The 27401-nt window shown below is 31.3% G+C and overlaps 3 protein-coding genes across 4 annotated transcripts in view; 2 read left to right on the top strand and 1 right to left on the bottom strand.

Moving 5' to 3' along the window:
• The first annotated feature begins 3655 nt into the window (after positions 1-3655).
• Positions 3656-8369, top strand: LOC105851627 (uncharacterized). Its single transcript, XM_012712957.1, has 5 exons — positions 3656-3882; positions 3986-4112; positions 4205-4483; positions 7863-8048; positions 8295-8369. Exons 1-5 carry the CDS (start codon positions 3656-3658, stop codon positions 8367-8369), a joined length of 894 nt encoding a protein of 297 aa, XP_012568411.1.
• Positions 8370-17195: 8826 nt separating this feature from the next.
• LOC101498008 (uncharacterized) lies at positions 17196-22952 on the top strand. Of its 2 annotated transcripts, none has more exons than XM_004490447.4 (5): positions 17196-17541; positions 18986-19919; positions 20609-20704; positions 20968-21104; positions 22337-22952. In XM_004490447.4, exons 1-5 carry the CDS (start codon positions 17276-17278, stop codon positions 22530-22532), a joined length of 1629 nt encoding a protein of 542 aa, XP_004490504.1. In that variant the 5' UTR covers positions 17196-17275; the 3' UTR covers positions 22533-22952. The 2 variants fall into 2 exon arrangements, with proteins under 2 accessions (XP_004490504.1, XP_004490505.1); XM_004490448.4 differs by having other exon boundaries at positions 17388-17525.
• A 1840-nt stretch (positions 22953-24792) lies between these two features.
• Positions 24793-27401, bottom strand: part of LOC101497678 (glycerol-3-phosphate dehydrogenase [NAD(+)] 2, chloroplastic) — a 4075-nt gene continuing 1466 nt past the window's right edge. Inside the window, exons 4-9 of the mRNA XM_004490446.3 lie at positions 27062-27263; positions 26868-26955; positions 26305-26452; positions 25534-25683; positions 25304-25453; positions 24793-25018 (exon numbers count right to left, since the gene is read on the bottom strand). Coding sequence (XP_004490503.1) covers positions 25004-25018; positions 25304-25453; positions 25534-25683; positions 26305-26452; positions 26868-26955; positions 27062-27263 — 753 coding nt within the window. The 3' untranslated portion in view covers positions 24793-25003. The remainder of the gene's footprint in view (positions 25019-25303; positions 25454-25533; positions 25684-26304; positions 26453-26867; positions 26956-27061; positions 27264-27401) is intronic.

The following is a 27401-nucleotide window of genomic DNA, read 5'->3' as shown; positions in this document are numbered from 1 at the left end:
TTTCGCATATTGAAAATCCTGTTAAGGTGCATGCTTAGTTGAAAAGTTATTTTGGGCATTTAAAAACTTAATTGTTATGTGTTAACTGTTTTTTTTTGGTTGGTGACCCTTTACAACTATTGTGGAAATCTAGGCTTTGCCCTCATATGAGAGTCAGGACGGTCCTACCGGTTCGTACCCTACGGACGGGAATGGAGATGGGAACGCGTGATTGCAGTTACATTAGGAGGATCTCACGGGGCGCGTGGAGATACTCAGGGTGTATAGCTTTTTGGTAGGATGATCAGATTAGGATGATGTATAGGAACTAGGTGTCCTTCTTTTTGGATTGAAGTATTTTTAGTTTGGAAAACTGTATTTATACTAATATTGTCAGTTTGACTTCTTATTCGAATGGGTTCCATGTACCATTTGATGTTGTGTAAATGTTTTGGATTTATAATTGGAGAAACTTTTCCGCTGCTTGTAAATTATAATGACTCAATTATTTATCAAAGGCATTTCCTGATTTAATTCTTTGTTCGTTTTTAATTACTTTTAAAAAAAAAAAATATACCCTCGCTTTGAAAAACGGGGTGTTACAGGAAGCTTGGAACCACTTTGATGCAAAGTATCCAAACTTCGCAAATTAACCAAGAAATGTAAGGCTTTATGTTCTGATGGCTTCACGCCATACATTCAGGCATCTTCATCCCCATATTCTTGTTGGCCTGTTGTTGTGACCCCGTATAATCTCCCGCCCGAATTGTGCATGACTAAACAATTCGTATTTTTGACTTGTCTCATACCTGGACCATCTAACCCAAAAGCAAACATTGATGTATATTTACAATTGTTAATAGATGAGCTTAAACAGTTGTGGAGTGAAGGGGCTTTGACTTATGATATTTCCATGAAACAAAACTTTGTAATGAGGGCTACCTTAATATGGACAATTAATGATTTTTCTGCTTATAGCATGTTATCTGGATGGAGTACCCAAGGTAAGTTGGCATGTCCGGTGCGTATGGATGAAAATAAGGCTTTTACCTTAAAATACGGTGGCAAAAATTCATGGTTCGATTGTCACCGTCGTTTCTTACCTCATAATCATGCATTTAGAAGAAGTAAAAAACGGTTCACTAAAAATAGGGTTGTGAAGGATGAACCTCCTCCAATATTTACCGGTGAAGAAGTTTGGAGATTGGTTCACAATATTCCACGAGTGATAGATAATGCACATTCTAAATTGTATTGATATAGAGTTAGCCATAATTGGACTAAACGAAGCATATTTTGGGATCTTCCATACTAGAAACATAATTTATTAAGGCATAATTTAGATGTCATGCACATAGAAAAAAAACTTATTTGATAATGTGTTTAACATTGTCATGAATGTTAAGAACAAGACTAAGGACAATAAAAAAGCACGAATGGACTTGGCCATCATTTGCCAACATAGCGACTTGGAGTTGGTTCCACATAACAATGGAAAAATGACAAAACCTAAGGCAAATTATTGTCTTACGTCTAATGAGGCAAATAATGTTTGTAAATGGATAAAGGAGCTTAAGATTCCATATGAGTATGCTTCTAACTTGGCAAGATGTGCAGATGTTAATGGAGGACAAATGAATGGGATGAAAAGCCACGATTGTCACGTATTTATGGAGTGTTTGCTTCCATTTGCATTTAGTTCACTACCTGACCATGTGTGGAAACCATTAACATAATTAAGTCAATTCTTTAAAGGCTTGTGCAGCAATACCTTAAGACATGATGAATTGGTCAAATTGGGTGAAAATATTTCATTCATCATATGCAAACTTGAAAGAATCTTCCCACCAGGATTCTTTGATTCAATGGAGCATCTTCCAATTCACCTACCATATGAGGAAAAACTTGGTGGTCCAGTTCAATATCGATGGATTTATCCATTTGAAAGGTATTTTATATTCACCATTAAGGATTTCATATTTTTTTTCAAGATATTTTCACATTTATTAAGTTATTGCTCTCACTTTTCTAGAATGATGGGTGATTTTAAGCGCACAGTGAAAAACAAGGCTAGAATGGAAGGCTCAATATGGATGTCATACTTACATCGAGAGACAACATATTTTTGTTCCCACTATTTCAAAATAATCTCTTTATTCGATAAAAGCCAGCGTAATGAAGGTGCAAAATTAAATGATGTTGTCACAACAACACTATTAATTAGCAATCAATTAGGACGTCCTAGTGGGAAGGCCCAAACACATTGGTTCAATGATGTTGAAAGAAGGTCTGCTCATGTACAGATCCTCATCAATTGCAACGAGGTCAAGCCATATATTGAGTAACAAGTCTGTAAGCACACACCCCACATAACTACCAAATACTTGTAATATCAATTCTCTCATTATTGATAGTGCCTTTTTGCACTCTAATTTCATTATTGAAGACGATCCTATATCTCAAACTCATATACATGGAAAATTCCCAAAATGGTTTCGTGCATATGTAAGTGCTTTATTGAAGTTTGATGCAAATAAGTTAGAACTTCTCACTAAACTATTGTGAATATCATGTTTGTATAGGCCAGTGACAAGGAAAATGGTGTGACTGACCCTAACTTGTTATCATTAGCTTGGGGTCCTGACTCAATGTTCAAAACTTGGCACAAGTATTACATTAATGTGTACAAATTTCACACAAAAGCTTGGTCTCAGGGTAAGAAAACCATAAATAGTGGAGTTTATGTGAAAGGGGTTACTGGAGGAGGGGAATATGATTTCTATGGAGTCATCCAACATACCTTTGGGTTGGAGTATTACAAATTGCCTCACAAGGTAGCCTTGTTGTATTTCCAATGTTTGATCCTAGACGAAACGGAGGAACCAAAGTTCATCCACAATATGATATTGTAGATATCAAGATGAATCAGAAATATGATCTCTATGATCCCTTTATAATTGCACAAAAAGCTAGACAAGTGTATTATGTACCTTATCCTGAAATACGAACTGATAAGCGTCACTAGTCTGCAGTTATCAAAACAAAGCCTATGGGTCATGTAGAGGTGGACAGAGTCGATGAAGACAAGCCATATAAAGATGAAGATATGACACATGTTAAACAATTAACTGAAATTGAAGACATGGTTGGCTTGCACGATGAAACACATAGCGATGAAGAAGTCAATGTAACGTCTGTTCCAAATATTCCAATTGATAATGACAGTGATATGGATGATGAATATGGAGATGATTCTTCAATTGACATTTGAATTTTTAGTAAGTATAAATAGTAGTTGATTGTTTGTTTAAATCTTCATATTCTACCTTTTTATATATTAGTTTTACATCTTGAATTGTTGATTGTTTGTTTGAATTGTGTGTGTGCTAATTGTTTTTATTCATCTTATTCTTTATAGATGACTTCAAAAGAAAAGATTAGACTCAAGTTTCCTTTCAAGAAAAGTTGCATCATTTTACCACATAAGGTAACTCAAGCAGTTCACCAGGTTCAAGCAACAATTGATCAATTGTCACTAGATGTCAAAGCCACTACACCAACCTCACACTATGTGTGACATCCCACCCAACAACTTGTTCAACCTTCTACTCAACAAGCTACAGTGCTTCTAATCCAATCTAATAAGGTGCATGGTACTGAACCAATTATAGTGATGATGCCCACACCGTGTTTTGTCCCAAAAGACAATATTTCCCCGATTGTTGATCATTCACCGTCACAACCATTAACATATGTTGTCTCACGACATACTTCAATTTCTGCTAATCCACCACCTTCAACACCTGTTACTATTGGTAATAAGACTCAAGGGTCACGATGCTCCAATTCTAGTCATGGGGTTGCACCTGATGGGAGAACAATGATATGGCCGGATGGTCGAGAGTATCTAACAAATTATGATTAAATTTTCATTACTACATGAGGATTATGGTTCGTTTCAAGTTATTTTTACAAATTTGATTTTTTTGAAAAAAGTTGTTTACAGGTGGTTACCGTGTAGGGTGGCCTCGAGAGTCCTCACCTCAGTCATTAAATCACAATATGTTGATCCGTATCCTAGCTGGAGAGCAATCCCAGAATTAACTTTGGAACGCTGGTTCGGCAAATTTGGTGTAAGATTAAGTTATATATCTTGTTAATGAGTTCAAATATTGTGTGGATACTAATTAATATATTATAACTTATTTGTAATGTAATATTGCAGGAAAAAGTTGTTTGGTTTCCTGAGCACAATTTTCAAATTAAGAATATATTCAATACAAAAGGATCAATGCGTCTTTCTGATATGTTGATGCAAGCGAGAAAGAAGTGCAAGTGTCCAAATTGGATGGGAGAAACTATTTGGAATGATCTTGAGAAGATATGGATGGATCCGTCGTATAAGGAGATATCAAATCGAGCTAAGAAAAATTGTGTTTCTTCTAAAGGAGGACATGTCCATATTGGTGGATCTATATCCATTGCTGAACATACCATTCGGATGGTACGCTTTCTATGTCAAAGTCTTCACTATATAACCATTTAATGTTTGACTCCAGGACATGCCTACTATTTGTGTAACACCCCAAAATTTTTATATATATTATATATGTATCTTTTTAGTAATTGCTATTATTAAATTAATAATTATTCTATGTGTAAATAAATTAAATTAAATTTTATCACACTCTATTCTACCTAAATAATTATAATCTACATTTTTATTTAATTGTTTTGACGTGACAATTACATGGGGACTATTTATGATGTCATTATTTCATAAATGGACATTTTTATTTGATTAGTTTCGATAATCATAAAATTGATGTGTTAGATATGTTTGTTTTATTTTGTTATGTGTGATTCATATTCTTGTCTTGCTTGATTTATTTTAGTTGATAAAATATTAGTCCAATTATTTAATTAAATTATAATTTATATGTTATATTGTTTGCTAGTTTTATTTGCGATAAAATAAGTATTCATTTTAGGAAATATTATAGAGTTAGTGAAACCAACCTTTATGTATAAGTGTTTTGAAAATTCTTTTGGTTCATCCTATAAAAACAAAAAATTAGTGAGTGACTCATTCTTTTACTCTCTTTTATGACAAGATTTTATGACAATTCATGGTGTTTTCTTGACATAATGTGCATTAATTCATTTTAAACACCTTTAAATTATTTTTTAAAGGAAGATTATAAATTTAATTATAAGTTTTTTTGTGCAATCAAGAGAGGACACAAAAAGACTATTGTCCTTTTTGTATCTCATGCATTCATCTCTTTTAAACTAAAATTATAATTTTATTATAATTGTCTACAAAAATAATTCTATGAAATTTTTGGTTTCGTAACTATTAGATAAAAAAATTAAAAGGGTGATGTGACAATCTCTAATTTATTTATTTAATTAAAATTAGTGTGTGACACCCTTCAATATATGGTGAACTCTATTAGTTAATCCAAATTAACTCATACATATAAATACACATGATTTCAATTGGCTTTGTAACAACCTAATAAAATTAAAGAAATAGTAATTATTGGTAGTATAATGTTGGAATTAAGTGCACTTCAATTTTAGACAAGAAATCAATGGTAATAGTGCAACGTAAATAGCTTATATGTTCATACATTTCCATTAGACATCTTGTTGTCACACCTATTTGTCATTCGTACACTCTCAAAATAATTTTCTGAGTCGTAAATTCCAATATCTATCGGTGTTGAATTCATTACTGCCTCGTGAGCTATTTCTCGTGCAAATTTAGAGGTGTTAAGAAAGAAAGCGCCTAAGGTAAGGGCTTTTCCCCATGCAATGTTAGGCTAGATATTAAATTAATAGTTTGTAAGATATTGATATAAAACTTGTTGTCTTAAAAGAAAAATATTGATTTTTAATTGCCTTAAAGAATTTAACTATAATATTTTATTTTTATGAGTAATATGTTTGCTTTGATAAACTTAATTATAAATTTCGATTTTTATTATTATAACATGAGTAATATGTTTGATGTCATATATTTGATGTAAAGTTATTATTTGTGTGTTGTTTATGTGTACTTAATTATAAAGCTATGATTTTTATTATGATCTCATGAGTAATATTTTTTTAGGATGTCTTTAATTTAAAGTTTCGATTTTTGTCCTATTTTATTTCAAAGTTTTGATTTTTAAGAAATCTATATGAGTCTTGGGGGAATTGGTGTAAAGTTTTAATTTTAATTATGATAACATGATTAAGTTGATTTTTGTGATGTGTTTAGCGGCAAACCTTGATTTGTGTTTTAAATAATATTATTTTTGTGGTTGCATAAGTGGCTTGTGATTTGTGTTTTGAATATTCTATCTATGTGGTTGTCTAAGTGGTTTGGTTGGTGGTTTGTATTTTAAATATTTTTATCTTTGTGGTTGCCAAAGTGGTTGGTGATTTGCATTTTAAATATTGTTATCTTTGTGGTTGCCTAAGTGGCTAGTGATTTGTGTTCTAAATATTATCTTTGTGGTTGCCTAAGTGGCTGGTGATTTGTATTTTAAATATTGTTATCTTTGTGGTTGCCTAAGTGGCTGGTGAATTGGATTTTAAATATTGTTATCTTTGTGGTTGCCTAAGTGGCTTGTGATTTATGTGATTATCTAATTGGGTGGTGATATGTATCTTTGAGCATCATTATCATTTCATGACATATCATATGCATCTTTGTGGACGCCTGTGTGGCTGGGTTAATTTTTCCCATTGGTATGGGTGGCTTCTGTGTGGACGCCTGTGTGGCTGGTTATATCCGGATCATATATGTTTAGGAGCATGCATGACTTGCATACATTTTTATGTTATTTTATTTTGATCTAATTATTTGATATACGATTGCTACTTGATTTATTTAGATACATTCTATAACTTTCGATACATCTTTAAGAACTATTAAAGAATCAATTTTTTTTAAAATCTTTTATTACGAAAAGATTTTATTTTCATATTTTATGGTTGTTAATTTATTATTTGGTTTAATTTTGTTGTGGGATGAACTGACCCCTTACACCAATATTTAGGTACTAATGATATCAACAGTCGTATGAATGATGTTTGATTGGTGCACGCGCGTGGGAAAATGAGACATTTACTTTAAAAATAATATTTTGTATTACTAAAAATTTTTGTCGTACATTGTAAAGCTATTTACTTTTCATTATTGACTTTTAATAGAAATGCTTAATTGAGATTTCATTTGCTGGTAAATAATTGAATGTAATTAATTTTAGTCAACCTTGCTTATTTTGAATTTCAATTAAAGAGACTTTATTTTATTTTGGAGCATAAGTGAATATTGATCTAATATCTGGAATATTAATTTTGCAAATAAATGAATAAATAATATTTTAGTAAATTGCATTACATTCTTTTACAAAAAAAAATATCAAGTCATTTTCTGACGCATCTTTAAGTTATTACATGATGAACTACTTCAAAAAAAAAAATTATAGTTATTTCTAAAAGAAAACTAATATTTTTAAGTAATTTTTGGATCAAAAAGTTTGGGGCGTTACAATTTGCTATTTTTATTGTTTTGTTGTATTGCTGTTTTAAAATGCAGAGTTATTTTGCTAAAATATTTTGTTGTTTTTCTTTTCTGGTGAAATGTGGCTCTCGTTTTGTTCATGGTTTTGTTGTTGTTTATTTTTTGTAAGGCTGAAAAGTTAGGTAGAGACCCCACATTGTATGAGTTCTTTTTAAAAACTCACACTAAGAAGAAGGACAACTCTTGGGTTGATGAAAGAGTAAAAAAAACATATGTAAGAAATATTAAATCATTCATTCTTTATTTCATTTGTATTTCTTGTAAAAGTAATTTGATTATGTTGCATTATTTTCTATTTGACTAGGAAACATTTCAAAGTAAGTTGCAACAGGCCTCCAAAGGTGGGGAAGCATCTAGTAGTTATAGCCAAGTGGTTAATGCGGAAGCTCGCTTAGACATGTGGGTCCAATCTGTTGGGGGGAAGAATAAAGGAAGGATCTATGGTGCTGGAGATAGATCCTTGCTTTATAGACCAGGTGTCACAAGTCTAGTTCCAGATTCTCGTCCATTTAGAGGTTGCACCAATTTCTTGTCTCAATAATCTAACGAGATAGCTGCACATATAGCAGCATTTGAGGAGCAAGCAAAAGAGGCAGAACACGAGGCACGAGAGGCGTGAAAGGAGCTAAGGAAAGTAGAGCAACGTCGACATGAGGAAGTTCAACAAACAAAGCAACGCACTACAGAGCTACAGATGCAGCTAGCAACATTGGCAAAAAGTGTTGCTTCCATATAGGCTGAGTCATCTCGTCGTCATCGTCATCCAGATTATGACGAGGATGAGTCTAGCGATGGTGACGGCGAGGAGTAATACTAGTTTCAGTGTCAGTTTCATACAGTAGTTATGACTACATATTTTGTTTAGACTTGTAGGCATTATCTATATATATTCCTACGATAGTGTCGTTATGTGTATTTTGAAACTTATGGCAGTAACAATGTGCTTATTTTGAGAATCATGTTAGTGTAAGTTGTCCTTATTTTGAGACTTATGGAAGTCAAGATGTGTATTTTGAAAACACTATTTGCATAATGTTTCACTTTGTTTTGACAATGATGTTTTAATATGCTTACAATTTATTTTAAATATATATTAAAAAAATACAGCAAACTGTAAAAAAATAAAAATAGAATTAAAATCATTTTTTCATTACCCACGGACAATTCATGGACAAAATTATCAATATCAAATATAAAATAGTAGACTTTATCACGGATGGTCTGTGAGTAATGTAACTTGCGACTTTTCTGTTGGTAAGTATCTATTATTTTATCCACAGAAAATCTATGAGTAACTTTACCCACGCAGACTCGGTGAGTCCTATTACCCACATACAATCCTTAAGTAAGTGTATCCCACGGCTTGTCTGTCGGTAAATATTTTCATACGATCGATTTAGCTAGGAACTCGCGTATGTGGGTAATCCGTGCGTAATTTTACGTTACCTATAGACAGTCCGTGGGTAAAAATAAAATATGCCGTAGGTAATAACAATTTTTCTTGTAGTGTCTCTTCCTTTTGATAATCCATGAATGACTTAATGTGAACCCCTATAATTTGGCATGAAGCTTGAAAGTCTTTGGTATCCTCTTCGTAAACTCATAAAAATCTTCACTAATCATCTTGATATCTTCAATATATTGAACTAAAATATTTTCAAAGTTAAAAGCTCTCATTAGATACTCCAAAACAACCATAGTTGAAATATTGTGGTTAAACATTACATGCTTGCACAGAGTCAAAATAACATTGTTCCATAATGGAAGACTTTCTTTTTCACAAAACAACAAACAAATAAATGATAACAATAACAACAAACATAAAACACTAAAAAAACATAATATATCAGTTTTATTTTTTAAAGTAAAAACAAAATAAAAAATTAGGATCTCAACTAAACAAAACTAACAAGTATGAAAATAAAATAGAATATACCACTTTCAATCTCCAACAACGGCACCAAAAATTTGTTGTGATAAAATACAAGTGTGCGTGTATACACAATCGTGATAAGTAATTTAGTGAAAGTAGAGTATCAATCTCACGAGGATTGATGTGGATATGTTCTAAGTATTCTCAAATGGATTAGTTTATTTAGTTAAAATCTCAAGTAACAAGTAACACAAATAGTTTGTATCATGCAAATAAAAGTAAGTTCAACTTTAAAACAAGTAACTATTATGATGGAAGATAATCTAAATTCAGAGTTTAATGAATAGTTAAGGAACCAACTTTGTTACAAGTTTAGTTTATGGGTATGCAATATGCTACAAACATGTTATAGCATTATGAATAGAGTGACCTCTGTGGTATTTCAACTCAGTCATCATGGCTTTCAAATGCACTAATATCATTTATGGATTCATGTTCATGTGCAACCATGCTATAGTTTATAGTTCCTCTTTTATTCTATAGACTTAAATATTAATCTTAGTTTTTAAATGTCAACCACTTGTCCAAGTATCTTGGCTTAATTCACATTCAAAAAGAAAATCCTTTTTTTTCCTTTTCCAAGTTCAAAACTAGCATTAAATATAAGCTAATCAGATTCATATTTAAAGACAACAATAAATCAGCTTGATTAAATAAATGTTAACACATTCCATAAACATATTAACCCATAAATCTTACTTACAAAAGCATGGTTCCTTAACTAATGAAGGTTTAGCTCATAATGAGCTCATAAATGGAACGATAATGAAGTCACTACAAAAATAGTGTTACAATAAGAATTAAATGAGAGAGTAGAAATAAAAATTACAACAATTGTCACAAAGTTCGTTGCAGCAATCAATTCTAGCTCTCTTTCTTCAAGTTCAAACTTCAAAACAAGCTCCAATGGTTTCCAAATAAGGTGGAAATGAATGACTATGATGATGGAGTGATGGTGGTTGTTAGGTCTATTGAGAGACTCTAAAAATTGGTTTTCCTCTACCACTTTTTAGGTATGCAGCTGTTGTCCTTTATACAAGACAATTTTGGACCATTGTTCCATTATGCATAAAGCAACTTTGGTCGAATGGAATAAAGGTTTGAAACAACTGGAATATTCTTTTGGCTCTTCCTTCAATTGGTCATGTGTCTCTTGTGCCCATAATATAAGGTTACCATATTTTGGACCCACAACTTATTGATGTCTCGCTGGGACGTTGTAGTATTGTACCCAGACTTGTTCAATTAACTATATCATATACAAAATCAATATTATTTTAAAAATTCAAAAAAATTACTAATTAAATAAAAATATCTCCTATATGATTTAAATATTCAAGTCTAAAAAATGATAAATTACTAATCTCTTGAGCAAATGGTGCAGTGACATATGCATTGTCATCGTAAAAAAACAGTGAAACACCACTAATCTGACCTACGAGTGCTCCTCATTGATAGATGTGTAGAGCTTTGAATGTAAGTCTTGGTTAGATTACATAAACCAACATGATCATCAAGAATGTTATTTTCCTTATTCTGAAGTCTTTTGATGCAGTTTTACTTTTTTTGTGCACTAACAGATGCATGAAATAGTATACTATTAGTGTCACCATCCTTAAGCCATAATATTTTTGCTCTTTGCTTCCAATATATCTCATCCTGCAACAAAACACAATACAATTTGTTTTGAATAGTAGGAATTAAGTTTGAATTAAGTTTGTCGATTATGGGTTATTGTTATTATGAATATTTATAAAATTTGTTATAGTTAATGATGTTGCAATTGAAATTAGATTTCCACAAACACGGCTAAGCCACCACTTCTATCAACAACAAAAGAGTAATCGTAGCCAACCAAAAAGTAAATATTACTTATTTTAGTAGAATGGACCAACAATAAAAGAGTAATTATAGTGATAAATTGATTGTACTTAAAATTTTTATTATTGTCTTCACCTTGATGTTCCTTTTATAGACATGATGAAGTTTAGATAAAGATCATTATAGTCGTTATTGATCTTTTTAGGAAGACATATGTTCAGAGTGATCATTAATAGACATGTGTTCTATGTAATCTAGAACGTTCTTTCGTTAGAATCAGAACGTTCCTGATTTTGTGTTTGAACAAACATCGTGACTGATGATTTAAGCAAGTGTCAGTTCATTGCCTTGCACACACGTTGGCCTTTTCTGCAAAGGTGCAACAATGTCCTTTTCATTCTAGTTGTTCTTGTTCATAGTTCATCAATCTGGAGATTGATCTGGTTATTGTTTTGATGTTGTTTTGCTACTTTGGTATTTTAGCTAAACTTTTAGGCTTGATCATTGTTTTGAGTAGCCTTGATAAACGTTCATCTCAAGATCTGGACTTTGGGAAATGATTTCATTTTACTCATATCCTTAAAACGAATTATCCAAAATGATCTTGATAAGTTAGAATGATATTGTTATAAACCAGAACGATCTTGGTTTGTCCAGACTGATACTCTTATAAATCAGAGTGATCTTGATTTGCTAAGACTGATCTTGTCATCAAATTCCAGTTTAGTTAAGACATGATTTACTTTGATTTATATCATGGTGTGATAATTTATTGTTGTATGAGTGTACTTGATTACCTATCTTTGGATAATACACTAAAAAACGCAAGTTAAATTGCAACACAATCAGAATCATGATTAAAGATTTAATTAATGTGTTTGTTTGTCTTCAAAACACTTGCTTTATGATTTTGCCTCGAAGAGAATTTTAAAACACTTATGCCACACTTTGAAAATCTCAAAATTATTTTTTAAATTTATTTAAGTTCAACTCAAATCTTTGTCTTTAACAATTTAGGACAAAATATTTTCTTAACAAAATCGATCAACGACAAACATACTCACACAATTTGAAATTTCGATTAAATCATCAATCAACTTCACAAATTTCAACACTTTAATATTTGAAAAACTAGTAGAAGGTCTGCATCAAGAAATCTTATTAAAAATAACTGAAATAATAAGAGTTCCAATATTCTAACTATTCAAAATCACGATTCTTTCAATTGGACGATTCTTCCAATCTTTATCCACTATACTTTGCATATAAACTTTCACACAAAAACCACATTTTCTCATTAACACAATATTTCTCAAGTTCAAAATTTTCTTGTAAGTCTTCAACTAAAATCTTCATGCCGAATAACACCACATATAAAAACTCAAAGTTATAATTCATCATTGTTTTTCAAAACACTTAAGTACTTCTTCAACCTCAAATTTTAGCACAAAGTTGATATCTTTACTATAAAAATCAAAACTTTCAACTTCAAAACTTAAGAATAAAACTTTTTTCATAAAGTGGATATTTGTCCTTCAAACCCTTTTGATATACAAAGCTTGAACCCTTATTTATCTTTTAAAATATAAACTATTCTTAAAGTCATAAAGTTTGAAGCTTTGTTTCTCAAAGTTAAATCTCTTTATGAAAATTAGAAAATTAATTTTAAAGACTAAAACTTTTTGGTTCTAACTATAAATATGGAAACATTGTTTTCACCAAAACCCTAGAGATAGAACTTTTAACATCTTAATCACAAATCAACTTACAATCAACATTTAAACAAAATTTTGAACTCTCTTTCTATATATATATAACTCGGCTAAAATCTATTTTACTTATCAAAGTCTTTCAAAAATATTCCAAATCCACATCTAGTTTAAAACATCTTAAATAATAAAGGCCAACAACTCATGTGGTCTCAATTACAAATTAATCTCCAAATATTTCTAACCACAAAAATTAATCACATAAATTTAATCCTAAAATCTCACAATTATCATTTATGGCATTTAGTTATAATCACATCACATCACTCACTTATAGATCTACTTTAGTAAAAAATATACTCTTGTTGCAGTCCAATTGACAGATAAATTTAACAGTAATGAGCAACGTCTTAAAATATTTGTCGATAATAATCATCTGTAATTCGATTAAACTATTCTCCGACGAATAATTTTAACCGGGTCTCCGAAAATATTTTCAAAACATTTTACTAACCCATTATTTCTCATCTAATCCTTCTTACATAAGTCGTTCTAGTTCACACACAAAAGGGATAGTGAGGTGGCTCATTTTAGTTCTTACAAAGTCTTACTAAATAAGAAAATATATAGATATTTTCTTTAACCATTCAATAAAATATTAATATCCTATAAAAATATCTAGTTATTTTGTGACTTTAAGTCACATAATCTCATTTAGTCTCCGATTTTGTTCTTTAACGAGTAGCATTTCGTTCATGGATAAATTTTTCGGTAAATGAAATATTTTATAATTAATCTACAAATTAAAACTTTTCAAAATTTCGTGAATACATGTTTATCCCAGCAAATTTTTGTTATTTAGATCAAAAAAATATATTAAGATCAAATTCTCATTATAGTCAATATATAAAACTTCCGATTAAATTTTGGTGCTATTCAGAGTCAGTCAAAATTTAAACAACGACTATATCTTGCCCGTTTTGAAAAAATCATGAGAAAATTAATTTTGAAATTTCAACAATTCCAAAATATTCACGTAGTCATTTAATATTTAGGAAACATCAGAAGAATTTTCATAAATTAATTTACAAGCAAGATACACATACAACAATTTTACCAACAATAGACAATGAAAACGGTAAGCAGACAAAATAATAAACAACATAAGCCATAATTAGACAGTAAATCCTAATTATTGTTATAAATAAGTTACGGGTCTTACATTATCGATTGAAGCAAATGGAATTATCAGTTGATAGTTATTAGTCGATTATTCGGCTAACTTTTAATTTCAACAATTACAAACATCAAGTTTCATTAATTCAATCGTCAAATCAAAATTTCTTATTCACTAGATCAAGTACGCAATTAAAAATAGGTTTAAATGCATATTTAGTTCCCCTATATTAACCAAATAATTGTTTTAATTGCTCAATTTTAAAATATAGGATTTAGTTCCTTTATTTCACAACTTTCAAGTACAATTACACATCATTAGTTAAGAGGACATGTCAGTAAAATTGAACTCAAATGTGGATGGTGGGCAAAAATCCTAAATATTGTGAAACAGGATTTAAATTCTCATTTGAAATTATGGAAACCAAAATTACAATTCAATATTGACAAGGATTATTTGAAGTGGAAGAGGCTAGATACTCCACATTTAATGTTTGATACAACTTGAACTTGGTGAATCCGAGATCGAACCTTTGCTGGAAAAAGTAGCCATGTTTAATGTATGATACAACTCGAATAGGACTACTTTCAGTAGAGGGAACCAATGGAAAACAAAAAATAGTGATTATATTAAATAAGATACTAAAAGTGCATTTTAATTCAAAAATGACTTTTAAAATTATTTGATACTTCATTAAAAAAAATTCAAATCAATGCATAAGTTTTTTAAAATTACAAGTAAATATCGACAATTAGATTACATAACTACAAATTTAAATTGATATGAAATATTTTGTGTTTGATCATTAACATAATATAGTCGTAATCAACATTTAGATTAATAAAACTCAATATTTATAATGAATTATTAAACTAAGTAAATCTAAAAAAATAATATTCATGAAGTTAAAATATTATTGATTCCTCCTTGTTACTTTGAGTATGGGTGTTCATGGGGTGGTTTTAAAACATTCAATCTAAAGATTAGGAGGGTGTATTGAATTAAGATTTTAAAACATAACTTTCGCATAAAAAAGTCTTGTGAATTTTAAAAGACTTGTAAGATTTTATAAGACTATCAAGCATTGTAATTTAGATTTTAAAGAATTTATATCATAAGAATTCATAGAATTTGAAAACGCATTATGGTTTTACAAGATTTCAAATAACTCAATGAATATTAAACAATTGTTGAGGAGAAATGATTACAACACATTCTCTAACATAAAATTCTCAATACATGCTTTTTCATTTGTTAAAAATTCAAATAATTCCCACAAAATTCAAATCCACATATTTAAAACCATGTCAAGCATCATTGTTCTATAAATATATTCTTCAATTGAGGATGGGGAGATTGATATTTTCATTTCTACCATTTCATTTACATTTTTTTCTAAGTATGTATAGCTAGATTAATAATTCATTTTAAGAGTTATTATCATGATATGATATGTAACTTCGTTTTATTTTGTATTTTTTTTACTTAGTTTTATTTTATAGTTGATGTAAACTATTATTCCTATTTATTTTTTATACATCTTGAGCTTTGAGTAACTCTATTTTAAACTTATATATATTTTGGTTTTTTTTTTTATAAAAGAAATTACACACATTGAAACTAAAAAGTGCCGTCATTTTAAGAAGTGAAAATAATATTTTTCTTTTTTGACGTTGTCATGAAAATTCATCAACGAAAAAATATACTCAAGAACCGGGCAAAGGAAAAATATAACTAATGGATAGTTTTTCTATGACTAATGAAGAAAAGAAAAATTAAATCAATATGATGTGAAGTAACGTACAAAGAATAAATAAAAATACATTAAATGAATAATAGGAAGTGACATGTAAAGGTTAAAGTTGATAATAATGATAGAAATATTGAATAGAAAGAAAAGAAAAAAAAAATAACATGAAAAGGAATATAAAGTAGTAGGATGTGCAAAAGCAAATGGTAAAAAATTGATGGTCTCCTGAAATCTGAAGTGTTTTTGTGAGATTGTTGGAGGAATGTATTTTAACTAAAAAGTCTCTACAAAACTATTCCACAAAACAATCCTTTAAAATCTATATATTTTTTTAATTCTAAGAGATGTTTTATAAGTTGTGAAATATATTAACTGAATACCATCGAAATTTGTCGAATTGTTAGAACAATTTTATGATCCTAATTGAGTCCTGCAAAAATTATTTATATCATTTTAAAATCTTGAGTGAATACAAATAGATTTTGTTATAATAAAAATGCCTTTTAAATTCTATTGAAATCTCATTTGAATAAACCTCTTAAAATACTCTCGGTCCGACTATGAGTCTTTTAAAAAATATAATCAAATTCAAATTAATACGATTTAAATTTAATCACTTTTTAATTGATTTAAATTATAATTATAAAAAATTATTTTAATATTAATATTATAAAGTCATTAAAATAACAAATTTAAAACGGTATATATATATATATATATATATATATATATATATATAATTTATTAAAAATATCATTGATTCATAATATTTGAAATATATGAAATAAAAAAATATATATATTAAATTAAACAAATAAATATCTTACAAAAAATTAAACCAACAAATACTATATTAATACTATATAGTGCATTAATAATACAATATTCCATTAAAAATCTCATATTAATAAAAATTAAATTTATATATGTAAATTGGTTTGATTTATTTTAATTGTGAAAAAGAATTTTAAAATTTAATCTAATTTAAGAAATTCATTTTTTACCTCTAGATAGAATCAAAAACTCACATCTACAATTGCATCTAAATCTAAAATATGAAGTCTAATCTAATCGACCTCATAATAAGATTTTTTTAAAACAAATAGATTTGATAATATTAATTTATGTAATTTTTTTTAATTTATTTGGAATGATTTGGATTAACTTTCTTAACTCTTTATTTTTTATTTATAAGCTTTGATTTGAGTATGCCACGTATTAATGGTTCCACCTATAGACTATAGTTGCACTACACAAAATTACACAACAAACCTCACTGCAAATTCCAATCCTTTTCACTCTCTCACTTTTTAATTTCACCATCAAAATGGATCGTACCAGCGGCCACCGGAAAACTCTCCGGCATTCAAACAAACACATCTCCTCCGTTCTATTCCTTTACCTCACCTTAAACTCAATCATCACCTTCGTCGGTGCTTCAATTCACGACTACCAAAATGAAACCTTTATCCGTCGTGCCAATTCATTCTTCTTTCATGGTGGTAGTGAAGGTCTTTATGCTTCTAAACCTAATTCGCTTAATCACTCTTTACATTCCGAAGATACCTTACCCACTGGTAAATCATTCATCAGGTAGCTGCTATTATTGCTTTTAAACTATTCATTGCTTATGTTTTTTATCTAATGATCCGCTTCTTTGTAGCTGTAGAAATTTGCAATCACAAATTAGGTTTTTTTCTTTTCTTTTTCCCTTGTTACATTTTTATTTAAGATTAAAAAAAACAAGTTTTTTTTTTTTTTTTAACTTGGATCCCCCAATTTTGGTAAATATGAAATCATGATTGAGTAAGTGGACAAGATGTCATTAACCATTTTGATTAGTTTATCATTAGGTTGATAGTGATTTTGGTTTCTAAATGTGTGAGATTTGAATGTATCAAAATTATCAAAACATCCTGAGTGTGTTTCGGTAAGTAATTTTAGGGATGAAATTGAGTAACGAAAGATTTATTTGAGGATAAAATTGACTAAAGAGAGATGGGTTTGATGATGTTTTTGTAATTTTGATACTCCCTTCAGTTCTTCTTATAAGAGACAAATGAGATACAATGTATTGGTTCATTATAATATAGGTTAAATACATCAATTTTTGTTGATCCATTTGTATCTCATTTGTCTCTTATAAGAAACACCGGAGGTAGTATTTTGTAAGAATATAGTGACAACACCTCAAACATTCAAGGACCAAAATAAACCATTAAAAATCCCTCCCCTCCCTTCGATTGAATCAAACACGCCCTTAATCTATAAAAGTAGTCCTTTAACTATCACTCTGTCTTCTTTGAAAGTAATCGAGGGACTAACTTCATAGATTGAGAATAGTTTATGGATTATTAAATATTTATTCTATTTCGATTGTTTAAGGGCGAAATAGGGGAGAAAATGATAGTTTAGGAACCAAATTGAAGGTTTATTGTAATACTTATTAGGACAAATAAACATGCGGTTGGTTTGAGGGACAAGGGACTCAAACTTTAAGCAACTAGCCAGAGGATTGAACCTTTTCTCTTGTGTATAGAGAAAGCCAGTTATTAGGAAAGAATCCTCCTTCAGTGCCAAACAAGTTTCTAGACGACGGTTAAATGGTTACAAAGAAAGATTGTAAGAATTAGTAAAATTTAGTTGATAAGTACACAACATGAAAAACATTTGGATTTTTTTATTATTGGGTGAGCAGTGATTTTGGTCCATAAATGCGTGTGGCATTGTCACTATAGTCTTTTAATGTATCAAAACTATTAAAAATTAAAAACATCCCCGAATGTGTTTTCGTTTAGTAATTTTAGGGACTAGACTGACTAGCAAAGTTGAAATTATACCCTGCTTATAATGATTTACTTATAAGTAGGGTATTCCTTAAATGTATCAAATATTACCCTACTTTTTTTTGGGGCAAAATGTTTCCCTACTTAATGGTTACAAAAATAAAGATAGTATTTATTAGTAAAATTTAGTTGATCAAATTTGATATGGTTGATAAGAGTTTTAAATTTTAATATGCTAATGTTAATGTCAGGTTTGAGTCTATCACCTTTCGAAGAACGAAAGAATCAGCTCAAAAGGCAAGTGCGATGCAGCAACAGACAGGGTTGGTTGAAGCTATAATCATTAAGGTGAAAGATAGGAATAACATTGGGGGTGTTTCTTTGAACTCTGATGCTATATGCTGCACCCCAGAGCTTGCTAAAGAAGGTTCTTGTAAGTTAGGGGAGGTTATCATCCTTGAGAACCCTGATGACCCGAATGGGCCAAAACGCTTGCAGACGTTTTTCGAAGGGCAGAGTGAAGAGACTAACATGGTTATTCAAACTGTTGACATAAATAGTACTGGAATGTATTATTTGTATTTCATGTTTTGTGATCCTCAACTGAAGGACACGGTGATTTCCGGAAGAACTGTTTGGAGAAATCCGGATGGTTATCTACCGGGGAAGATGATGCCATTGATGACATTTTATGGTTTGATGTCTTTAGCTTACCTTTTTCTTGGTCTGGTTTGGTTTCTCTGGTTCGTACAGTATTGGAAAGATGTGATACAGTTGCATTACCACATCACTGCTGTTATAGGCCTCGGCATGTGTGAAATGGCCCTGTGGTATTTTGAGTATGCGAATTTCAATTCAACGGGAAGCAGGCCAATGGTAATTACATTATGGGCAGTGACATTCACAGCTGTCAAGAAGACGGTGTCGAGGCTTCTTCTTTTGGTTGTTTCCATGGGTTATGGAGTTGTCCGCCCAACGCTTGGTGGTCTAACCTCAAGAGTCCTTCTTCTTGGGGTGGTGTATTTTGTGGCCTCAGAAGCACTTGAGTTGGTTGAACATCTCGGTAATATTAACGACTTCTCTGGAAAAGCAAGGCTTTTCTTAGTGCTACCTGTGGCTCTGTTGGATGCTTGCTTTATTCTTTGGATCTTTCAATCATTATCTAAAACCCTGGAGAAGCTTCAGGTAACCTAGTATATACAATAATTGTCCTGGTCCTTGCTTTCATTTGTGCATGAGTATAATATTGTCTCCCTTTCTTGTTAGCTTGTGAGAGAGGCAATATTTCAATGGGCTCAAGTCCAATGAATGAATTTCTAAAAGGTTCAGGTTCGACAATTTGTGTCGACTATAATTGTTATTCTGACATGCCTACCAAAGTTTTATGATGGCTCAACATAGGGGAAGAAAAGAAGCACGTTTAGTGTTGGAAATTCCGCATGAATTGCGGTCCCCCCCTAGCTGCCTAACTGTGGCATCTGGGTTGCCTTCATTGCAACCTTCAACACCTTCATTGTGTTGAGTGTGAGCGAGTGGAATTAGTCCCACTTCGCCCAGAGGCCAGAGATATTGCTTGAGTAGTGCTTATAAAGCTTGGGCAGTCTTTATCTTACCAATTGGTTTTGTAGGATTGAGTTAGAACAAAAGATTTAGGAAATAGCTTTTGTGTGTTTTTAGAAAGTATGATGCGTCTATGATGGATTAAAAACCAATAACTGAGGAATGGTCAAAGCTTCAAACTAATTAAGATCACTGTTTTCTTGGAAATCATTAAAGATAGTGCATTTCCTCTCTAGAATCAGGTTTAACTAGCATTTCAGTTTCTTGGCTGTCAATTAAAAATGATTGTGTCCATTTGTTGATTATATGCACAGATTCGGAAAAGTACAGGAAAACTTGAGTTGTACAGGAACTTTACAAATTCTCTTGCACTGACAGTGCTGCTTTCAGTAATATGGATTGGCTATGAGGTAGTCTTTTGTATCTTTACTACTTCCTTCCTTATTTCCCCCTTTGCCTTTTGTTTTGTTGCTCCTTAAGCCACGAACTTTGCTACTAGTACTAAATGATAGTCAAACCTACTTCAATGAATGAAAACTTTACAAGAAAATTTGACGAACTTTCTGAGATTAGCTCCTGACTAACCAGGAGAAGTGTATAGTTCATAGTCTTGATTGTTTTATAATAATAAATAACTAGAAGTCTCTCAGGCTCTTATTGACTCTTGTTTCAGCTGTACTTCAATGCGTCTGACCCTTTAGGTGAACTGTGGCGAAGAGCTTGGGTCATCCCAGCTTTCTGGACTTTGCTTGCTTATGCCCTCCTGATAGTGATCTGCATTCTCTGGGCCCCATCTCGAAATCCAACCAGGTATAGTCTAACTTTACTATTGTTCACTTCGTGAAGCACAAAATTAAAAAAAGTAAACATACAAAAAAAGAGGTATTTAATTATTAATTCTGACATAGTTTGTAAAATCCATATAAGCTTGATTCTTTATGTCTCTGTTGGAAAGGCATAAGATATGTTTCGCTTGATGAGCATTCTAGCTTTTTGAACCAAAATAAAACAAACGTACTTCATGAGTAGGGGTGGGAATAGGCCAGGCCAGGCCAGGCTTTGCAAGGCCTGAGTCTGGCCTACGATTAATTTTTTAGGCCTAAGCCTGGCCTACGGCCTATCATAGACTTTTTTTTCGGCCTGGCCTGGCCTTTTTAAAAGCCTGGCCTGGCCTGAAAGCCTATTTAAAAGCCTTATTCATATTAAAATATTTAAATGCTCTCCACATACCAATATCAATGTACATATCTATATATATTAAACAAAAAATAATTTTTCTAACAAAATAATTTTAAAAAAATCTGAAACAAACATCCTTTAAACCCTAAAACATAATTTTTGGTTTCAAAGAATAGATTTTTTTTTTGAAACAAATGTACCAATTATTACCTCTCAAACAAATATGGAAGGACTATTGAGTTATTGACTAATTGAATGGCTACCGAATATGGAATGACTACCAAATATGGAATGGCTATCGAATATGGAATGACTACTGAGTAATTGTCTAATTGATAAAATTTAAAATAGGAAATAATAGTATTAATATAATAATAAAAAATAACATTAATAAATAATTAAATATATATAGGCCGGCCTGTACAGCCTAATAGGCTTCTTTATAAACCTGAGCCTGACCTATTTAAATAAATAGGCTTTAAAAATAGCCTGAGCCTGGTCTTTTTATTAAATAGGCCAGGCCAGGCCAGGCCATAAGTAGGCCAGGCCATAGGCCCCTGTCGGACGGCCTAGCCTATTCCCATCCCTATTCATGAGGTTTGAGGCTATAACATAACGAGTGATGATTTTGAAAAATGGATTTGCAGCTATAGTTTTAAATTGAGGTTTCGGTTACGTTGTGAACCTTTATATTTAGGTAAAATGCAGACAAATGCAGCTATTGCTGAGGCTTATAAAACCGTTAAATTGCAGCTGCGATTGTGATGACAGACTGCAATTTAGAACTATGCTTGCAGGTAACCAAATTGAAATATTGTTACACTGACATAGCAAGTGACATTTTACGCGGGCTTTTATTGCAGGTATGCGTACTCAGAAGAGACAGGGGATGACTTTGATGAGGAAGCTATCACAGTTGTTGGAAGTGGAGTTAAGGTGTCTGGAGAAATGGCTACCATGCTAGAAAGAAAGGACAGAAAGGCATCATCTACATCACTGTCTACCGATCATCATGTATTTGGAGTTGTCGAAGATCGAGAGGAAGACAAGAGGGAGTGATTGGGTCTCACAGCTTCTTTATTCTGTTATCTCAGAAATCTTGCAAGTTTTGCCTCATTGCTTTGTCTCTTTTTATTCACTTGGGAAGTGCTTAAAAGAAGTCAACATGGAGAAGCAACAAGGGAGAGGGAAATAGGGTATGTTAAAGATCATTTTTCAATGGCCATTCAGCTTCTAAATTTTGAGGTGATTTTGTGAGCTTTTCAGGGTTAGTGTTCTGTGGATAGCAACCAAAATCTATTTGGTTGTGCTTGGTAAGGTTGATAGAATTCCATGCCTAGTAATATTGTCCTTGTAACTAGTTAGTTACCTCAACAATCAACATGGTTCAAGTAACTTTGACCTTTGTTTTGTTTACCCTTTTATATGCTCAATTGGGCATTGTTAAAGAAATACAAGAAGGAAAGAAAATATTATCAAGTCTTTATGTAGATTATCATTTGACTGCAATGCGATAAATGGCATCTTATAAAAGAACCATTAAGTAAAAAAAAAATAGAAAGCAAATGAGAGTAAAATCTAACTAGACATCAGTTGATGCATTGTTACGTTGATGTTTACTAAGTATGAAGCACTGTCGGATAAACATGGTCAAGACACCGACACAGACGGTTATAATAATTTAAAAAAATGAAAAGTATTAAATAGTTATATGTGTTGATGTCCTGTCAGATATCAAACACACCTTCTATATTAGCAGTTGATTATTAGAGAGCCTAGTCTCTCCCAAACCAACCCAACATATAAAATACCCAATCCATATCCCTTACCCCTATTCTCTATTTATTTAGTAATTAAATTGAAGTTACAAAACAGTTATTAGAGCAGTTACAATATTAAAATGACAGTTACTAACAGTTTGTTTCTCTTTATCTTTTCATATTTTAAAACCTCACTATTCTTTCATCATCAAAATCACGATTTAACATGTTTGGAAAACTATAAATTCTTGTTTTTATATTTTCAGTGGAAACATATTTGGACAGGAAAATGGTGATGCAAATGTATATCCAAACAAAAACTTAATATAGACAATTTGTCATTACCATAGAACAAATTGTTTGTACTTGTTCATTTATTACTCAAAATAGACATGGCAAAGTTGGTCAATCCAAATTTGTCATCAATGTAACTAAAATGTGGCGAGATAAATGAGAATAACTTTGTTCACCTTCAACATGACTTTGAATGTACAAATCTAAAAAAAATTGTTGTAAAGTATAATTTTAGACAATTTATGTCGTCTAAAAGTACATTTTTGAAAAACATGAAATTTTTTAGTGGTTAGGGGTGATTAGTAGTGCCCAAAATAGAATGATATGATTTAGGAAAATGGATTAAAAACTTTAGCTCATTTATTTTAATTGGATTAAAAAATTTAGCTCATTTATTTTAATTGTATACTTATCCGTCAGAATTCGATATAATATGATAAAAGTATACTTTTAGACATAATATTTGTTTGAAATTGTACTTTGTTTTTTCAAATGTGAATATTCAAAGTGATATTGAAGAGTGAAAATTTTCTCCCAAACAAATTGGTAATTCAAATAAGTTGAACCATCGGGTCAACATGATTTTGCCACAATTTTTGAAAACAAGCCTCAAATTAGTTTAAGGTTTAATCTCCAACCACAACATAAAATTGATATACTAACATTTGTCATTTCAAAAGAAATTCCAAAGTAAGAAAAATGTCTCACACATAACTTGTGTCTTTATTCTTGTGTGTTTAAAACCTTTTGAATGTACGTTTGTGTTTAGAACCTTTTGAATGTATGTCTCAGTCTACTAATAATATTTTCTATCTAAAACAATTCTAACTTGAGGTTAAAATTTAAACTTTTTGTCAAAAGAATTAATTTTTAACTTCAAACTTAGTATTTAACTCAATTTTACGAGAATATATTCAAACATAATTTATTTTATACTTAACTTACTTATACTAAAAATTAATTTTACAAAGATAAATTCATTCAAAATCAAGGTCATACACAAACAAACACCAAGTCATGATATTCATATTATGAAATCACCACAGAGATGTTAGTATTGTCTATACTTGTCCTCATAAAGATATTGCCAAAACTCTATTTTATGATAATTTGATTTTAGAATAGTTCTCAATAAATCAATATCATTTTCCATGTATGACATTGGAGTTTATAGGTAATCCTGAACATGATGGACTTTTTAACCTACTCACACCAACCATAACTTTCATCTAAGAGAAACCACTTTGCACAAAGAAATGACATGCATTAATAAGCTAAGAGTATATACGTTGTCCAGAATCTACACATTTATCAAATTCTTCTTTAACTGTATGGTTCAATTCCAATTATGCAAAATTGTTATCACCAATGCCTTCACATCATAAAAGCACAGTGGTGAAAAAGAATTAACTACACAAATGCCTTTCAATCAGCAGTTAAAAAGTAGCTAGTAGTTAAACAATGTGTTGGGAGGTTTCATACTTCTTCAACCTGCAATGCAAAATTGTCATCAATCAAACTTGTAATAGTCTGAGAGATTAATTTTGATGCATTGTCAATGTAAAACTTTTTACACTCACAACCAAACGAAACCATCATTTGTATGACTTTTAAGGTAGATATGATTAAAGTCAAATATTTTTAATGATTCAATGATTATGATTGGTTGACAGTGTAAAAAAACTTTACCATGTCCATACATAACAATTAAATCCATAATCTATATATAAGGAAGCCCAATATACTTCTTCGGAGAGAAGGGTAAAAGTAAAAAACCTGAGGGAGGCTCATTAACTCATAAACAGCTTTTTTAGGAGTAAGTTCATTGTCAATGATACGAGCGACTGCTGTCAATACTGGCATCTTGACATTATATTTCTGCGCCAAAGCAATCACAGCTCCAGCCGTTGAGACGCCTTCTGCTACCTGCGCGTAGTAAGGATGCTAATTTCAGTAACTGTCACTTTGAATAATTTTGTGTATGATCAAGCACAATTGAACACTACCTGATTCATGGAATTAAGTATGTTCTCAAGCTTTTCGCCTGATCCAAGACGCACACCAACAGTTCTATTTCTCGAAAGGTCGACAAAACATGTAAGCATAATGTCTCCAGTTCCTGACAGACCGGTTATTGTAGTTGGCTTTGCACCCATCTTCAAAAAGATAATAAGAATAAAGAGAAATATTATTATTATTTGGAGGGTAAAAAAATGGAAGACTTTATATGCCAAATGAAAATATAAAGATAAAGTAAATGTGCATGTGTACATCAATAGACTGCATATTATCATGAACTTATGTATAATGTGCACACAAAAAACGTTATCAAATCTAGATTCTGTGAATCAAATCTTTTTATGAATCATAAGATACATTACCAATAAAAATATGTAATTTTTAAGTAAAAACCAGTGACATGGCCAATGTAGGTGGGATTACGAGTTGGATCGTTAATCGTCCAAACATAGGTGTCGAAGAAAGGGTAGCATACTGCGACGTGACGAAGATTGCAGGTGGTGGAATTGTCGCTAGGATCGCGAATTTGCGAGTTGGATCACAGCGAGTTAAAAGTGGAAGGTTCTTCAAAATTGACAAAAAAAGTGGTTGATTACTCTAAGTTTAGGTAGTGACTCACTAGAATGAAACGGGATTCGAGATTCATCTCCATAATAATAGATACTTACTACAGATTTATATTGATTGAGTTCTATTTAGTATCAACACGAGATATGATTCACATGAGCTGTGATATTTATTTAATAGAAATCATTTACCTTTGTTGCAAGCCACCGTATTTCGGAACAGCCCTGTGAGACAAGAGCAGCCATTGAGTTGTTACCAAGATTCATACCTACTACAATCCCAGCTGCTATTGCTAGTACATTCTTGAGGGCACCTGCTATTTCGACTCCTGTAACATCACTGGAGTTATCAGAGATTACAAGCTGAACATTTGCATCAAAATCTGTATACAACTGTTTTCGCATATCATGCATCAAACATAAACAGAAAGATTAAAGCAAACAAAAGACATAGTTTCAACGCAATGTTGTCAATCGCAAACCATGGAAAATAGCAGTTTATTCAAATCCCACTACGCTACCGTGCTATAGCTACCATAGTCACTATTTGACAACACTTTGTATTGAATTGTGTATCGCAGGACAATAGTGGTTTTTAGTTTAAATTCGGCTGTGCTATAACACTGCTACAGTCCCTGCTTGACAACACTTGCTTCAGACAAGACAAGGGAGGAAAGAAGTCTTAATAGAGATGAAAAGAAATCATTTACAAATGAAACTCAATTTCATTTATGAATCTATTAAAACTCATCTACCTTGATGTGCTGATTCTTAAATGATTTGAAGCTAGTAGCTGCTGAACTGCATTTGCCAATTTTTGGTCTTTCGATGCCACAACCATTGCTGTATTTTTACAATGGAACCAAAAATGATAAAAATTATTGGCTTTCTGCTATAATCATACACATACTTGAAAAATAAAAACAAGATCGACAGATGTCATTGTAACCTGTAGGTAGCTTGTTCATTATTTCCAGAGCAAAAGAAGGCCCTGACAGTGCAACAAAAGGCTGGCGAGGGTTTCGTAGTGCTTGAGGAATAACTTGAGCCATTGTTCTTAGTGTATTAAGCTCCAGGCCTTTACTGAGAGATATGAATGGCAAACCTGGATCAACATAATCAGCCACACTCTCGAGAAAAGCTGCGCTGAACTACAATAACATAAACAAAAGATTCAGACGGTTGCGTATTATACAAAAGATAAATGCTAAGGTTCGCCATATGCATTTTATTCGACTATACAAAAACTTGGACTTACTGAAAAACATCAACACTATCGATGTTTTAAA

This window comes from Cicer arietinum, chromosome 2, assembly GCF_000331145.2.
Source record: "Cicer arietinum cultivar CDC Frontier isolate Library 1 chromosome 2, Cicar.CDCFrontier_v2.0, whole genome shotgun sequence".
NCBI classification, from domain to species: Eukaryota; Viridiplantae; Streptophyta; class Magnoliopsida; order Fabales; family Fabaceae; genus Cicer; species Cicer arietinum.
Note: the sequence above shows the minus strand (reverse complement) of the source record. Positions and strands in the feature narration are given on the sequence as shown.